This window comes from Barbatula barbatula, assembly GCF_947034865.1.
Source record: "Barbatula barbatula genome assembly, chromosome: 25".
NCBI classification, from domain to species: domain Eukaryota; kingdom Metazoa; phylum Chordata; class Actinopteri; order Cypriniformes; family Nemacheilidae; genus Barbatula; species Barbatula barbatula.
In genome coordinates this window covers 472,515-490,493 of record NC_136788.1, presented here as the reverse complement: position 1 = coordinate 490,493, position 17,979 = coordinate 472,515, and the positions used below count along the sequence as shown (strand labels likewise).

The 17,979-nt window shown below is 39.4% G+C and overlaps 1 protein-coding gene across 2 annotated transcripts in view; it reads right to left on the bottom strand.

Moving 5' to 3' along the window:
* The window catches only part of fanca (FA complementation group A), a 50,985-nt gene that overhangs the window by 32,784 nt on the left and 222 nt on the right, over window positions 1-17,979 (bottom strand). For both annotated transcript variants that reach the window (XM_079450658.1, XM_079450659.1), the window contains exons 2-8: window positions 17,767-17,882; window positions 8,345-8,429; window positions 5,462-5,592; window positions 5,292-5,387; window positions 5,147-5,214; window positions 3,385-3,488; window positions 3,082-3,174 (exon numbers count right to left, since the gene is read on the bottom strand). In XM_079450658.1, the coding sequence (XP_079306784.1) occupies window positions 3,082-3,174; window positions 3,385-3,488; window positions 5,147-5,214; window positions 5,292-5,387; window positions 5,462-5,592; window positions 8,345-8,429; window positions 17,767-17,882 (693 nt within the window). The remainder of the gene's footprint in view (window positions 1-3,081; window positions 3,175-3,384; window positions 3,489-5,146; window positions 5,215-5,291; window positions 5,388-5,461; window positions 5,593-8,344; window positions 8,430-17,766; window positions 17,883-17,979) is intronic.

The window sequence follows — 17,979 nt, the reverse complement described above, 5'->3', positions numbered from 1 at the left end:
TTAAATAGGAAAACAAGCGTTCTCGGCACCTTTGCCTACAAAGTTCTTCAAAATATCTCATTATGTGTTCAAAAGAACAAACAAATTCTACATGTCTTTCCTACTATGGGTCTTGGATGATGTCAAAGAATCGAAAATGTCTCACCTTCTTACAAATATCTTTCTTTGTGTTTAACAGAACAAAGTCATCTGCAGGTCAAGCATGAAGTGCTCTTAAATGTCCTGGTAAATGGCTGCCTTGACTGTGGACTTCAGAAAACACAGTGGACCAACACCAGCAGATGACATGGCAGCCCAAATCATCTCTGACTGTGGAAACTTCACACTGGACTTCAAGCAACATGGATTCCATGCCTCTCCGCTCTTCCTCCAGACTCTGGGACCTTGATTTCCAAATTAAATGCAAAATTTACTTTCATCTGAAAAGGAGGACTTTGGTCTTCTGTGTTTTCTGAAGTCAACACAGCCCTCTAAAAGGAAATGTTAGAGCATTTCATGCTTTCTTCTGCTGACAAGCTTTATGGAGATGCTGATTTCATTTTCCAGCAGGACTTGGCACCTGCCCACACTGCCAAAGTGACCAAAAGCTGCTTCAATGACCATGGTGTCACAGATAATCTATGATGAGAGACACCAGACCCAACAATGCAGATGACCTGAAGGCCGCTATCAAAGCAACCTGGGCTTTCATTAAACCTGAGCAGTGCCACAGGCTGATTGCCTCCATGCCACGCCGCATTGATGCAGTAATTCATGCAAAAGGATGCCCGCCAGAGTATTGAGTGCATAGAAATGCCTGACATATCTGTTTAAAATATCCTATTTTATTGACCTTGGGTAATATTCGAATTTTCCGAGACACTGTATCTGGGGTATTTATTATCTGTAAGCAATAATCATCAAGATGTCAAGAAATAAAGGCTTGAAATATTTCACTCTATGTATAATGAATCTATATAATATATGCGTTTTACTCTCTGAAATGAGTGACGAAAAATATTGACCTTTTTCACAATATTCTTATTAATTGAGATGCATCTGTATATAGGTTTGAAACAAACTTAGGGGAAATAAATGACAGAGTTTTCATTTTTGGGTGAAATGTCCCTTTAAGTCACCATTGTCTAGTATTTTATTTCATACATGAAATGCATGAACAATGCAACTGAATTAACAAAGAATAATTTAGATAATTAAAGTATGTTTTCTTTTAAATGAATTGAATCGACCATTTCTTGCTTAATTCTTTCATACAGCGCACATCCTCGGTCTGATTATAGCTGAACTGTGCTAATGTTTCTTTATCCAAACAGTAACAGTGAGTGTTTAGTGGAAGGCTGTTTTGTACTCATTTAAACACGAGTCACTGTTGTACATATGCTCTGCCGCTCACAACACAGAGTAGACACCGAGAGAGAGGCGAGAGCTCGCGGGACAATGCTGAATGAATGCTGAGCTTCATCCAAAAAGACACTAGCTCATGCACTTCTGAACGAAAGTCTCATAAGAGGTGGGGTCATCTCTAAATATAGTGACAGAGATGTGTGTGTTGACTGTGAATGGAAGATGCTATGCAAAAACAATGCTTTGAAACACCACAGATTTTGTTTAACAAGTGAGAAGTGTATTTTTGGGGGTTTGTTTTGAAACCCAGTGTTTCCCATTCATTGACGAGACCACGGCTGCCCGCCTCAGTCCTAAAACCAGCCGAATTATTTTTCTTATAACAACAAAAATATTTGAATGAATTTTCGCTCCAATCATGCTTCAAGTTAGAGCCCTGCATGGTCCTCACATTTAAGCCCTGGCCGAGACGCTCAGGCCCAACATCCCACTGAAGCCTGTCGTGTTTTTGTACCTCGTCATGACACAGGCTGTTGCAGCAATAAAAATAGTTCAGTTTTGTTTTGATGGTAAATTAGATTTCATTTAGTTTCTTTATTAGGTTAGTTTAGAAAAATGTTTTGAGTATTCTTGTTTGTTGCTCAGGCACAGAACGCAGTTTGATAGCCAGCCACGCCAATTTGAATGATTTGAATGCATGATGGGCATGAGTCTGTTTAAATTCATCCTTCAGCTTCTGCTGTAACTGTTCGGTGCACATCTTTATAATTGTTTTCTTACAATTACATGCTGCCCTGTGTCACCGTGCCCCAAACTTTTGTAAATATATTTGTTTTGTCAGACATCAAACAGCGCTGTTCAGACCCAGCAGCGTCTGATAGGTCTGCGCAACACGTGCATAGTGGAAAACATAATAAAACACAAACTTAACATTACTCTGTTGTGATGAGAGTGCGCTTTTCTTACAGGAAAACTCTAAACAGTCACCACATCATAATAATGTGTGCATGCTATGGTCCGGATAGTAAAGTGACACTGCCATGCAGGGGAGTGGGACAATGGCACTGTGAAAAAGGTTTTAATATATGGCAATAAAATAAATTAGTTCAACTGTTAAACACTTTTTGCTTCATTTTTTGATGGCTCATGCTCTAAATGTTTTGACTATTTGTGAACTCCCATTTAAGCATGTGATGTGCCCTATTATCCCCATTTAGATATGGAGCCAATGATTGAATTACTACTTTAGCTATTGTATTCTTATAGATTGAGTCACTTCATTTTGCACTTTAAAATGCACCGGATTGCAGGGAGCATGCCCCCGGACCCCCCACATACATAAATTAATCCACCACAGTTTCTCAAAATTCCGTGGGAAACCCTGAAATCATTGCAGGTAATGACTGGAAAACACTGATGCGTCTTTACACACACAGCATGTGTAGCCCATGTCTTTCTCTTACATTGAGTGTGCGTGTGAGGGAAAGCGACCGAGAGCACTCTCAAGAGACGATGTGTAAAGTGGACAGGGCAGGCATTGAAATGATATCTAAACTAAATGTATCCTCTGCATCTAACTCAATCACAGGCCAATAAAACCCAAAAGTTCTAGTTATTGAGATATTTACTCGCATATGCAAGTGATTTACTCACATTGTACACACAAACCACTGGCTCTCTACACAATCTGTCATGTTACAGTCGAGCAATAAACCAGGAAATAAATGAAAGACTTACATGAAATCATGACGTCCAGAATTGAACAGCACGTCTTGCTGACATTATGACTGCGGTCTTCAAAAGCCATCCGCACGAGAACACACACAACAGCTACAACAACACAAACGCACAGACAACAGTACCACAGCATCAACACCACTACAGCACCATGGCTGACCATCGTGTTGGAGTTCTTTTGCGAATTAATCTTTTCTAAAGTTCTTAAAGTTTTAGTCGCCACACAAAAATGTCAATGTAGGTAAAATCCTGATTGTGTGTGTGTGTGTGTATGGAGTATCAGTAGAGAGAAACGGTTCTTACTGGACAGAATGTGTTGATGTATCTGTCGGTCGTCTGGTGTCGTCATCATAGAGACACACAAAGATTGTAGCTGATCACTGATCCACAAGCTCATGGCGACATCTCTGATGACGACATCATCAACAAGTCAATAATAATGTTTGTGTTGTTTTGCTGTAGATCAGTGGCCTGTATCACAAAGAAAGGTGAACAAACACGGAGTTGCAGAGTAAGTTTTGAGTTGACAAAACCAGACAAACCCAAGCTGGTTTAGATCAGGTTCAGCTGTAACACAAGGCTTTGCTATAAACTTGCTGTCCACTCGGGTTTGTTTTAGAGTTTGTGAGGCACGTGGCGTGCAGCACACAGAACATGGAAAGCATCATCAGTTTGATAGCGCTGATACTTGCGAGAAGTCAATCTAATCCATTACAACACATTTACAAGGCAGGAATAAACACAGCAGATAAAAATGCAGAATCAAGTGAATTTCAATGATTTATATAGGTTTACAAAAAGATCTTAAGATAATACGTATACCTCATTACTCGAAAATGCTTTATATATTACAGTGCGTTTTTAAACAAATATAGTTATATTAGTTGAAATGCTATGTTTAATATTCATTAATAAATATGAATTATCAACTCATAATAATTATCGAATGTGTTTTGAATTATAATCAATAATGTGTTTTGAATTATAATCAATAAAAGTAAATGTAAATGTTCCATACAAATAAACACTTCGAAAATGTTTTCTCTCTAACATCTTTCCACTTTAAAGTTTTTTAATTTGGAGTGAGAGATATGAGGGGAGTGGCTTCACTGCCTCAGATATACGTCACTTACTCACAGCTGATTGGTCCAGTTTGGGTTTGCGATCTCTTACCCAGAATAAAAGCTGCTCCAGAGCAGGTTAGCCATGTAGCCCAAGTTACCATGGCGACCAAACCCTCGCAAAGCCAATGCACTTTCTTGAGCCCGAAAACTAAATGCGAACTTACCTGGGTAAAAACCCAAACTGGCTTCGTGATACAGGCCACAGGGCTAGTCAACTGTCAACTGTAGAGTTTAGTTCCAACCCTCATCAAACACACCTGACCAACCAAATCAACAGCTGCATCTCGCTTAGGAAGGCTGCATCCTCCGGAGGTCACATGGGAAGGCTGCGTACGTCATCGAGGCTGTCTCGTTTCATTAAAACAGGTAAGTGACTCTAAATGCACCATTCTTCAATAGCAATTCAGAGGACGCATGAGATGTATCCTTCATTGCTAGAGATGACCCACAATTCTTTGAATCGCCCGACATCTTTTCTTTGAATAAACGGCAGCAGCTGGACATTCAATCAAATATGTGGTGTTTAAATGTTAACAGTTTACAATATTGTGTTAAGTTTTTTTACAACAGCAGACATATTTAGTAGATAGGGTTAAAAGTGTTGAGTGATTTTTAAACGTTTAAAGGAGTAAGGCAAGAAATGGTCAATTTGTTTTAGTCTTGTTTAGAGTAAGTAACCAACTTTTCACCTCTTAAAATCATGTCAAAATCATTTTAATCCATTTGACAGGTGTGAGAGCGCAATGTGTTTTCATAGCAAAATGGTGCGTCCAGTTTTCTTTTCAGCCACTATTTCCTATGAAGGACGTCAAGTTAAGGATCCTCCATATACCGGACCCGTCAGAGGAGGACACGAAACGAGACACAGCTGAAGTACCCAGGTGTGTTGGAACAGGAGTTGACTAGCCCTGCTGTAGATCATGTGCTGAGGTGTTCTGTACCTCTCCAGCAGAAACTCCAGCGTCAGGATGTTGTGTGTGTGGAAATGATACATCACCTCCAGTATGGGCTGTGTACACAGAGCACAAACCAACTTCAGTCTCATATCACATGTCTGAATTAATGCTGAAACACACACACACACACCTGATGTGTCCAGTACTCCTGCCAGAGAAGATGAGGACTAAACAATCCTGCAGACAGCAGCTTCTGAGCACACTTCAGTAACGCACACACATCAGCCTGTAAAACACACACGTCATATCTGAATATGAGCAACAGAACACCACTGGAGTCATGTGTGATCGCTCGCTCACTCTCTGTGTGGAGTTGAGTAAAACACTGTCTGGACATGTGCTCAACTCCTCCAGCTTTTCACACAGAAGTCTGACAGACAGCAGCTCAACAGAAACCTTCATCTGCTCCGATCGTCTCCGCAAGTCTTCCTCTGAATACACAAAACAACCACACAAAAAGAGAATCGCACTTAATCTAAACCTCATAATAGTGTAGAGAAGAAGAGTCTCTCAAGCAAACTTTCAGTGGTTAATGATGAAGTCTGACGACTCTTAGTGTGTTTGAGTAATCATCCCTTTCCACCGTCAGAATAAAGAACAATCGACTAATTGATTCAATTTTGTCGTCGTATGCAGGGAGTAACAGAAAAACACATATGTAGGTACTTGTACCCAGGGTTGGGGTGTAACAGCGTTACATAATCATGATACAAAACTGTATTTAACTATTATTCATTACGGTTGCGTGAAAAACAGTAATCAGATAACAGTTACATTTCGTATAAAAGGAGAAAACCTATCAGGAATACATTGCTTTCTTTCATTTCAAACTAAAACTCTTTTCTCTTGCTCCCCCGTGTTGTGATTTGGACCTCCGTCCAGTTGATACTAAAACCTTTCCTTTTCAATCTTAAAAAATAATTTATACTCCATATTCTTGTTTTACACATTAAGTGAAGCTACTATTTACACTATTCCACCCTTAATACACTGGAAATAATTTGATATAGCTAGTTTTTTTTCAACTTCTTGATCATTCCAAACTACAGCCCGTTAGCATTGCTGGCTACTGCTTGTCCTGTATGACCATCCTCGAACGCTAAAGATTACCATACGCATTTAAATGCTGGTGGCACTGGTTTGCTGCGGAGGTGGTGCGACGACAGCTGACATTGAGTTGGGATGATTTGCCGCGACCTGTGTAGTGCAGCTAGCATCGCAAAACAATGAAATAGGGAGCTGCTCCCCCCTCACGCGAAGCCGCTGCTGAATGTTCAATCCACTGTGTGACCTCATAGCTGTTATGCCGTTCCAGGTAACATTAATAGTTTTTTTGAAGACATTCCCCCTGACGGGCTTAAGCCAGTCTTTAAATGACAGGGTCGTCAACCAAAGGCAAAAAGGCGGAAAACGTTGTTGCGTCGCTGATAGCCTATTAACCACGGAACTCTACACGATTTACTTCTACGTCATTGCCATCAACTCCGACTCACTCAGGGTCCTGTTAGCACCGTATATATTTTTTAACTAGGCTAGATGAAGATAAAACATTGAGACACAAATATTATCAAAAAATGGAAACTCATATATTGGGGTGGTGATAAAAAATTTACTACTAAGTCAAACTGCGTTTGTTACCTTTTACTACCTTTAAACGGCCATAATTGTGGTAGATTCTTTTTACTACCGCGCGGACACCCTGTGAATACTTTTATATTCAGTAAATGTAAATACTACTATTATACAAATATAAATATTAAATACAAAGTAACAAATAAAAAGTTAAGATAGTCAATGCAAGCATACAGGGCAACAAAAAGAGAAACAATAGAAAAAAGATTTAATTGTAACATACAGTGTCCACAGAAGACGTGGGTCTTCAGCTGTGTGATTAATAACAATTTGACCACTGTCAGATTCATAAACAAAAATGCTAATATTCCATAAAGCTCTAAAACAAAACGAAAGATATTAAGAGCCAAGTGTATGTAAACTCACGAAAAGTATAAACTGTGTAAATTATTATTTCATTACACAGTAACAAAAATGAAGTTTTAGGTCAATCAGTTTTAGACTTTCTGCTTTATTTAATGTATTGGATATATGGGTGAGACTTTATTTTAAGGTCCAATTCACGCTACCAACAAATCATTAACTACTATTTTGCCTCAAGAAACACCTAATCTGATGCTTATTACTAGTTAGTGAGGTTGTAACAGTTTTAGTTAAATTTTGGCCCATTAGGTTTTCAGGGTGCGTATTCTTTAATTCTGTCACTAGGGGCACTCTAAACAATGAGCTGCCCATTAGTATAAAAGGATAGGAGAAGAAGCCAGGAGTAGGAAGTATGTGTTAACCACATGGAGAAGCTTTCTCGCAAATGTTGTCTTGCTTTTTTCCTGCAAGTACCCTTGTTAGTACTTTATTTGTATATAGGATGTCGGGTAATGTTTATGTAAATATGGGAGGAGTAAATGGGTTAATAGTGGTACTAAGTTTATTTGTTTGTTTGCTGCAGAGGGTTCTACGAGCAGGCCTCAGCTGGAAGCTCAGCTATTGAAAGGTCCTTGACCAAAAATGGATTAACGGTCTTCGTTAGGTTTAGGGTTAACATATTTTTGCTATTTATGGTCCATTCTTCCCAGCCAGTTACTGGGAAACTCATCTGTGACTTCATCAACCAGGCACCAAAGTACTGTATCAAAGACAATACTCCAAAAATCCAAAAGTTTGATATTCACCCTACCACTGAGTGACTATGTACATTGAAAGCTGCTGAATGTATTTTGATTTTTGGTGTAATACACATGACTCAATGAAATGTGAAGTTCTCTAGTTCCTTGTTTATGTAGCATCAAAAACATTATATTAAAGGCAGGTGTTACAAGGTAGTTGTAAGGTTTAGGTATTGGTAAGGATTAGGGATGTAGAATATGGTCATGAAGAATATGTGCTTTATAAGTACTAATAAACAACCAATCTGCTAATAATTTGCATGCTAATAAGCAACTAGTTAATAGTGAGCATTGGTCCCTATACGGAAGTGTTACCGATACATTTAAATTCTCATTAGAATGAAGGAAAGTTGGAGCCCTTGGTCTATTCCAGACAGACGTGCCTTGAGATTGAGGATTATACATCATGTAGTGAGGTTATTATAAATGTAACATATGAAGATCTTACCCAGAGCAGATGAATGCAGGTCGGTGTACTGGTCCAGATGTTCATATGTCTCACAGCTGATGTTGCTCATCTTCTTATCATGTGACTGTGAATTATACAACAGCTTCATTCATTACTTCACATTTATCATGTCTCCATAGTTCACAGCTGGGGATGCAAATGTGTTCAAATCACAACAGATGACTTTAAATCCTTCAGGTTTAAATCCCCCAAGAACGTGTGACAGTTAACACTGCTCCAGTCCTGTTGTTAGTTTTGATATGTTTGACTGTCCCGTGCCTCATGTCTCAAACATGCCAAAGTGGAGTGGTTCAGCCACACTGGCAGCCATGAATAGATTTTTCATGATTTACATTTTAATTTTACTATTTAAAACAGCTAAGTAGTAAATTATTACCCCTGTGGGGCAAGTGTGAGTTGCGAGTGGTGAGCGAGAACGTTTTTTACGAGTTACTAAAAAGAGACCATAGTTTAATTATAGTAGCTATAGTTTATGTTTGTATTTAATCTATGGTAAAACATCCAGCAAACACTTGGCTTCTACACTTTACATCATTCAAGAACCGTAATACTTACTGGTAAATTGCTGGTAAAACTGGTAAGGGGATTTAAAAATAAAAATAAAACACTGCTTATATACAGTGGGTACGGAAAAAGTATTCAGACCCCGTTAAATATTTCACTCTTTGTTTTATTGCAGCCATTTGCTAAAATAATTTAAGTTAATTTTTTTTCTCATTAATGTAGACACAGCACCCCATATTGACAGAAAAACACAGAATTGTTGAAATTTTTTGCAGATTTATTAAAAAAGAAAAACTGAAATATCACATGGTCCTAAGTATTCAGACCCTATGCTCAGTATTTAGTAGAAGCACCCATTTGATCTAATACAGCTATGAGTCTTTTTGGGAAAGTTTTTCACACCTGGATTTGGGATCCTCTGCCATTCCTCCTTGCAGATCTGTCAGGTTGGATGGTAAACGTTGGTGGACAGCCATTTTCAGGTCTCTCCAGAGATGCTCAATTCGGTTTAATACAGGGCTCTGGCTGGACCATTCAAGAACAGTCGTGGAGTTGTTGTGAAGCCACTCCTTCGTTATTTTAGCTGTGTGCTTAGGGTCATTGTCTTGTTGGAAGGTAAACCTTCGGCCCAGTCTGAGGTCTTGAGCACTCTGTAGAAGGTTTTCGTCCAGGATATCCCTGTACCCTGTATTCATCTTTCCCTCGATTGCAACCAGTCGTCCTAAGTCCCTGCAGCTGAAAAACACCCCCACAGCATGATGCTGCCACCCCCATGCTTCACTGTGGGTACTGTTTTGGACAGGTGATGAGCAGTGCCTGGTTCTCCCTACATACCACTTAGAATTAAGGCCAAAAAGTTAATCTTGGTCTCAACAGACAAGAGAATCTTATTCCTCACTATCTTTGAGTCCTTCGGGTGTTTTTAGCAAACTCCATGCAGGCTTTCATGTGTCTTGCACTTTTCTCCAATCTCCCGACTGCATCTCTGGAGCTCAGCCACAGTGATCTTTGGGTTCTTCTTTACCTCTCTCACCAAGGCTCTTCTCCCCCGACAGCTCAGTTTGGCCGGACAGCCAGCTCTAGGAAGGGTTCTGGTCGTTACAAACGTCTTCCATTTAAGGATTATGTAGGCCACCTACATAACTCAGTGGTAGGGTTTTTTTCTCCTCCAATGGAGTTTTGGGTTCCTCGCCACCATTTGCATACTGTTTTGCACTGTTTGCCTGGCCGGGGGGGCTGCTAGAATTTTATAGTCTTATTTAATTAACACTGCATATAGGAATTTATTGTGTGTCTGATATTTGACCTGTGTTTTGACTTCCATAACCTTTTATGTTTTACTTATAGTCAAGGTTTCCCAATGTTTTTCTTGTACAGCTGCTTTGTAACAAATTGTAAAAAGCGCTAAATAAATAAAGCTGACTTGACTTGACATCTCTCAATACCCTAGGCTCCTTTTAAGTTTTTTGTTTAAGTGATTGTTGGTACATTTTACTAGTATTATCATACTTTAAAAGGTACAGTTTGTAACAATTTATAATGGATTTTATTTCATGGCGCCTTTCAGAACACCCATGGTCGCCTCACAAACAATATACAGGTCACTGCATAAAACCAACAGCATATACATGTACAGTGCAGATAAGTCTCAATAAAACATGTTATGAAAAAGCCTGTATAAAAAGATGTCTTAAGACGCGTTTTAAAAGTCAGCAGGCGCTCACTATTGCGAACATCAAGAGAAAAAGAGTTCCATAGGCCGGGGGCAGCATAACTAAATGATCTAGCACCCATGTTAGTAAGTCGAATCCGAGGTACCACAAGAGAAATTGAAGAAGAAGATCTGAGTGCACGTGAAGTGTGAACATGAAGGTAAGTAAGGTATTGTGGTGCAAGATTATGAAGTGCCTTATAAGTGAGTAGTAAGAATTTAAATTCACATCTATACTTTACTGGAAGCCAATGCAACTGCTGGAGAACTGTAGAAATGTGATCAGTATAGGGTGTTCTAGAGAGAACCCGAGCTGCAGAATTCTGGACTAACTGAATCTTATACAGCAATTTGGAGGGAATACCGGTGAGAAGAGCATTACAGTAGTCTATACATGAAGTGACTAGTGCGTGGATAAGAACTGCAGTATAACTATTTGATAGAAAGGGACGGAGGCGGTTGATATTGCGCAAATGGAAGTATGCAATTCACGTGATATTTATTCGTGCTTTAAAGGATAGTGTGCCATCCATGATGACAGCCAAACTTTTAACCTTAGAGGAAGGACAAATATCAATATTGTCAATGTATAAAGAAAAACAGTTTGATTGACACAACAGATTTTGTGCCAACAAGCAGAGCCTCAGTTTTATTGCCATTTAACGTCAAGAAGTTTGCTGAAAGCCAAACTTTAATTTCAGCTAAACAGCTTGACAAAGATGGCGGAGGAAAAGATCCGGGAAGACAGGTAAGGTTTCGCAGACAGGTAAAGTTAGGTATCATCCGCATAACAGTGAAAATTAATACCATATTTCCTTAGAATATATAATGAAAAGAAGCAGGCCCAAAACAGAACCCTGGGGAACGCCAGTGATGACTGTCGATATTCTTGAACTAAAACCTTTCAATTGAATGCACTGACTCTGCGCTTAAAGAAGATTAAAAATGACAGACCGACACCGTGGAAAAATGGCTCTAAAGAAAAGGGCACGAAAAATGGAGCGCAACTTTAAGAAAACTAAATTAGAGGTATTTCGTATTGCCTGGAAGGATAGTATTAAAAAATACAGGAAAGCCCTAAAAACGTCGAGATCTGCCTACCTTTCATCACTAATAGAAGAAAACCAGCATAACCCTAGGTTTTTATTTGACACAGTGGCTAAATTAACCAAAAATAAATCGTCAGCGACTTCTGATTCTGTATACCAGCGTGGCAGTGATGATTTTATGAACTACTTCACAAATAAAATCCAAGATATTAGAGAAAAAATTATAACTATGCAACCAGAAGTGAATCCCGCTGAACAAACAACTAACTACAGCGCCTCTAAGGAGAAATTTCGTTTATTTTCTACTATAATGATTTTAGAGAGTTCATCGTGATCTAGATCATCTAAATCAACTTCATGCATGTTAGACCCTATACCTACAAATCTACTGAAAGAGATCCTCCCAGAAATTACAGATCCTCTACTTAGCATTATTAACTCATCTCTGACATTAGGACATGTGCCTAAAGCATATAAGGTGGCTGTTATAAGGCCCCTTGTCAAAAAAACCCATCTGGACCCTGGAGAACTAGTTAACTACAGACCTAATTCGAATCTACCTTTCTTATCTTAAGTTCTGGAAAAAGTAGTCTCAACTCAAATATGCTCCTTCCTCCAAAGGAATGAGATTAATGAAGATTTCCAGTCTGGATTTAGAGCACATCACAGTACAGAGACTGCTCTGATTAGAGTTACAAATGATCTGCTTATGGCGTCCGACCGAGGTTGTATCTCCTTATTGGTGCTGCTAGATCTTAGTGCTGCATTCGACACCATTGACCACAGCACGCTCCTACATAGACTTGAAAATGATGTCGGTATTAAGGAAATAGCTTTGAAATGGCTTAGATCTTACTTATGCGACCGTTTTCAATATGTAGCAATAAACAATGAGGTATCACGCAAATCGAAAGTCCAGTACGGTGTACCACAGGGCTCAGTCTTAGGGCCTATGCTCTTCGCATTATACATGCTACCTCTAGGAGATATAATAAAGCGACACGGAGTAAGCTTTCACTGTTATGCTGATGATACGCAACTTTATATTTCCTCGAAGCCTCATGAAAAACAGCAATTCAATCGAATAGTGGAATGCATAGTCGATATAAAAAAGTGGATGAGTAGCAATTTTTTATTACTGAACTCGGACAAAACTGAAGTGTTACTTATCGGACCGAAAACCGCCCTACGTAACAACCAAGAATACTGCTTAACTATTGATGGATGTTCCATAAAACCCTCATCTTTAGCTAAGAATCTTGGCTTTATATTCAATAGTACTCTGTCATTTGAGAACCAGGTCGCCAACACCTGTAAAATTGCGTTTTTCCATCTTAAAAATATATCTAAACTACGTCATATGCTGTCACCATCAGATGCAGAGAAGCTTATACATGCCTTTATGACATCAAGACTAGATTACTGTAATGCACTATTAGGTGGTTGCCCTGCAGGCCTATTACAAAAACTCCAACTGGTCCAAAATGCGGCAGCTCGAGTTCTTACGCGTACAAAAAAGTATGAGCATATTAGCCCGGTTCTGTCAACCTTGCACTGGTTACCTGTAAAACATCGCATAAACTTTAAAATCTTGCTTATTACCTATAAAGCCTTGCATGGTTTAGCTCCTCACTACTTGAGAGAACTTCCAACGTATTATAGTCCATCACGTGCACTACGCTCTCAGGTGTCAGGTCAGTTGGTAATACCTAGAATTTCAAAATCAAGTGCAGGCGGCAGATCATTTTCCTATCTAGCGCCTAAACTTTGGAACAGTCTTCCCTGTACTGTCCGGGAGGCAGACACACTCTGTCAGTTTAAATCTAGACTAAAGACGCATCTTTTTACTCTTGCATACACTAGACTATCATAATATATATATTTCAAAGATCTAGGCTGCACTAGTTAGATCAACCGGAACCAGGGACACTTCCAATAACAACTGATGCATTTGTTGCATCAAAGAGTGCAGAACAGTACTCTACTCTCAGCCAGTCTTGTCTCATTGTTCCAAGGTTACCAGAGCGGGCAGGACGCAGTCCAAGGTTACCGGAGCGGGCAGGGCGCAATCCATTCCCAGACCTGACAAATGCTGGACGAAGGACGTGGCGACTCTACAAAACTTCAGTCGCTATTAGATTATTAATGATAATGTTTTTTATTTTGCCTTGTTGTGCAAGCACTGTCGAGCTTGTGCAGAGGCTGCAGTTTTTGCCAGAGGGGAACTGGAATCCCCTGGTTAGGCCTGGTCTCCCTCTGAGGTTTTTTTTCTCCTCCAATGGAGTTTTGGGTTCCTCGCCACCGTTTGCATACTGTTTTGCACAGTTTGCCTGGCCGGGGGGGCTGCTAGAATTTGATAGTCTTATTTAATTAACAATGCATATAGGAATTTATTGTGTGTCTGATATTTGACCTGTGTTTTGACTTCCATAACCTTTTATGTTTTACTTATGGTCAATGTTTTCTTGTACAGCTGCTTTGTAACAATGAAAATTGTAAAAAGCGCTATATAAATAAAGCTGACTTGACTTGACTGCGCCCAGATAGATATGACCTAAACCAAGACAGAGCAGTGCCAGTAATACTAATGGAAATTAACCTGTCAACGAGTATCTGATGTGAGGCCGTATCAAAGGCAGCGCTCAAGTCAGGAAGGACAAGTATGGTTAAAAGCCCAGAGTCAGCTGCCAGCAGTAGATCATTAGTTACTCTGACAAGAGCAGTCTCAGTGCTGTGGTGGGACGAAAACCAGATTGGAATTGTTCATACAAGTTTTTATTGGAGAGATATCAAATTCATGAACTTGCAATACATTTTTCCACTACCTTAGAGATAAATGGTAAATTTGAAATTGGATGAAAATTAAAAAATTAAATGGATCACCCCCTGGTTTCTTAAGTATGGCTGTAATAATAGCAGATTTAAGAGATGGAGATACAAAACCAGAAGCAAGTGAAGCATGAGCAATTTTAGTAATCAACGGGCTGGTAAACAAGCTTTCACTAAAAGAGTTGGTAGAGGATCTAATTTACAAATCGAAGATTTAAATTTACCTATCAAACCCACAATCTCTGAAGAAGTTGGTAGTGTAAAGGTAGAGAAAATAGAGTGGGGAGGTGCGTGAGTACAGTTTACTGGAGAAGATGGCAAGTTCATCAGCAAAAGTGGGCAGATCAATGTTCTTAATATTCCAAAGTGTAATCGAGTGACACAGGTTTACCTTAAAAATGGCAAATTTGGCACAAAATGACACCAGAAAGTGATCTGATATGGATAGATCAGAAACAGTACAATTCAGAGGTGTTATACCAGAGCAGCAAACAAGATCAAGAGTATGCCCCTTAGTATGAGTGGGCAATGTGTTAAATTGTTGTATACCAAAGCCATCCAAACATGATAAAAATTCAATTGTAAATACATTACTGACATTATCTACATGAATGTTAAAATCACCCAGAAGAATAACATTCTGATATGGAACATATATGACTCAAGAGTTCAGATGGTTCAGTAAAAAAGGCATTATTGCGTTTGGGAGGTTGGTAGAAAGTTAAAAGGATGGTAGGAATCACACCATAAATTTCTAAAGCAATTGATTCAAAAGAAGAATATGTAGATAAAGTTAACTGAGATACCTTCGATTTCTCTTTATAAAGTATTGCTAGCCCCCTTCCCGTTTCACGAGATTTGCAAACATAACTATATCCTGGGGGAACAGAATAGTTTAGATGGAAAAAAATAATCTGTTTTCTTCCATGTCTCAGTTAAACAGAAAAAATAAAACTCACGGTCGGACAGTAGATCGTACACCAGGGGTCCTTTAGTGGAAAGTGATCGTATATTAAGTAATCCAAAGGAGAAATAGTTTTTATCAGAATTGTTGCCAACCGATCTGGCCAGGTTGGTTAATACACTGCGATCAACAGTCCGTGTAAGCCTCCTCGGCCAGCGTGATTTAGATGACCAAAAGGATCGTATTTGACACGAGCCATCGATGTTATAACTCGGCCGAGTCCCACGAAGTATATATTTCCGAAGGACATTTAAACAATAAAACTTTAATTAAACAAACAATACACACAGAAGTAAAGACCGGCAGCCACCTCCCCGTAGACTGCCGGCCATAAAACATAAACACAAACTTAACATATGTTCGGGCCCGGTCCTCTCTCGTCAACAGTCCTGCCGGTCGTCCTTTTAAGCTCCCGATCTCTTCCGTAAGATATGCGGGTGCATGCACAGCTGATTGCAACTATCACTCACGCCACCGGCCTCGCCTCACGGCTCTCGTCCCACCTTCCTCACTGCAGTTTTATATTTTGTTCAGCTGAATACTTACAATATCTCAAATGTTTGCCAACTATCCCAACTATTTTTTTGGGAGAAAAATCACCTTTCTAAACAGCGACACAGGCCACTGCAGTCACCCGTCAATGGCGTATGTCATAGTATGTCTGTGCTTGATACACTCCCCCAGGGTCTGTATACGTTTCGGAACGTTTTTTTTCTAACATGAAATTCTTTCAGGTAAGAATTTTCATAGTCCTTTACTGGACAATTCTCCTGGAAAAGCAAACCCATGTGTCATCTTGTGAGAGCGCGAGAGAGCACACGCCCATCAATGAGCTTTATTCACGAACAGAAACATATAGTGAATCAACAGTTATGCAGGGATAATGTGATGATGTATTGTGTCCTCGTGCTTTAGTTCTACCCACTGCAAGCGTTCAGGAGGTCGTCTTTTTCCAGAAATAATCGTACAGCTGTATCTCGCTTTCATAAATGTTATCAAACTAAATACTCTTCAAGATACAAGGTATGCAATAGAACTGTAGGTCGTCAAGATTAATATGAGATTGGCAGAAACAGCGTGTGTTACATCCGCTTTAATGATCTCTCTGTTAAAGCTAAATCCAAACTTCCAGGTTGCAAATGTGGACTATGTGAAAACAAATGCTTGCACGGTCTAAGAAAATAAAAAGCTGTTTATGATCCAGTGACTGCGCATGGATTGTTATGCAACAACACATGTACTGTATATATAGACATTAAGTTAAGTTTGGAGCAGTGTATAGAACATTTTATTCGGTCTTTATTGATAAAGGTGTACCATTGATACATATCGTTATTTTTTTATTGCTCAGCCCTAGTTGTAATCATTACAAAGAGCCATGGGCGAAGCTAGCCCCTTTTTAGGGGTGCTTCAGCACCCCTAAAAAGAAGCTCAGCAACCCTAAAACTTGGAGTAAGAAATGTTGTTATTCTAAAAAAAAAAAATTTTACAAGGTTAAATAATTTCCAAAACATACTCCGTAGTTTTTGGTTTAAAATGTATGTGTTGAGGATGAAAATGAAACATCCCCGCTTAGCAAATTATGTCATTCTCTTCTCTTCTTCTACTTCTACTTCTACTTCTCCTCTGTACCTGCACCGCTCAGCGCGGCCGTCATCCAGCGCGAAACACACGCAGAGTGAGAACCCTTTATGTAGTGTTGTGAATAAACGAAGTTGCTCCAAAGCTGTGTCTTACACTTCTTTCCTTTTACATAGAGTTGTTCCGATTGCGAAACCATATCGGTGAGTACTGGAGTCAGTATCCTGAATCACCATGGTACACCTATAACAAGTGTTTATTTTCGGACTATTTTAGTCCAGCGGGTCGTCGCCGCTGTGGAGTAGCACAGGACCTGGGTGACTCGTCCATAGTCATAAACGGAGAGAAGTAGCGCCTGTTAATATTTTCTTCCGCGAGACGCATGCAGTTCTGTTTATTAACCGCTAGAGCGTGAAATTATATGAATTATATTTTGTTCTCCAAGTAAATTTCTACATGTACTATTGCATTCATACAATGAACATTTCACCTTTTTTTTACTTTTCACAGCATATTAAATGTATTTTTTTACATAATACGTGTTTATGTAATTATGTACGTCTGAATAAAAAGCATGACTTTACTTCAATAATAAGTTATTTAGATTAATGTGATTTGAAAATTATCAGAATATGAATTTGAATTTGTGCACGCACTGTAGCCTACTACAGGTAACACTTGGGATCTTTACGCCAACTTGAACCAAATACTAAATGACGTAAGTAGTGAAGTACAAAGACTGTTGTTGTCGTGTCGGACTCACTGTGACCTCCAGCAGGAGTTCCGATGTCTTCTGATGCCTCATGAACAGACGAACACATGACTGCTGTAGTTGTGTGTCTGTCTCTTCATCTCGGAGTCTCTTCACGGATCTGCGAGCTAAACACACAACACACAACACACAACACACAACACACACACAGTCATGTGACCGTACCACACTTGTCTGAAATCAACACTGATGAACGACACTGAG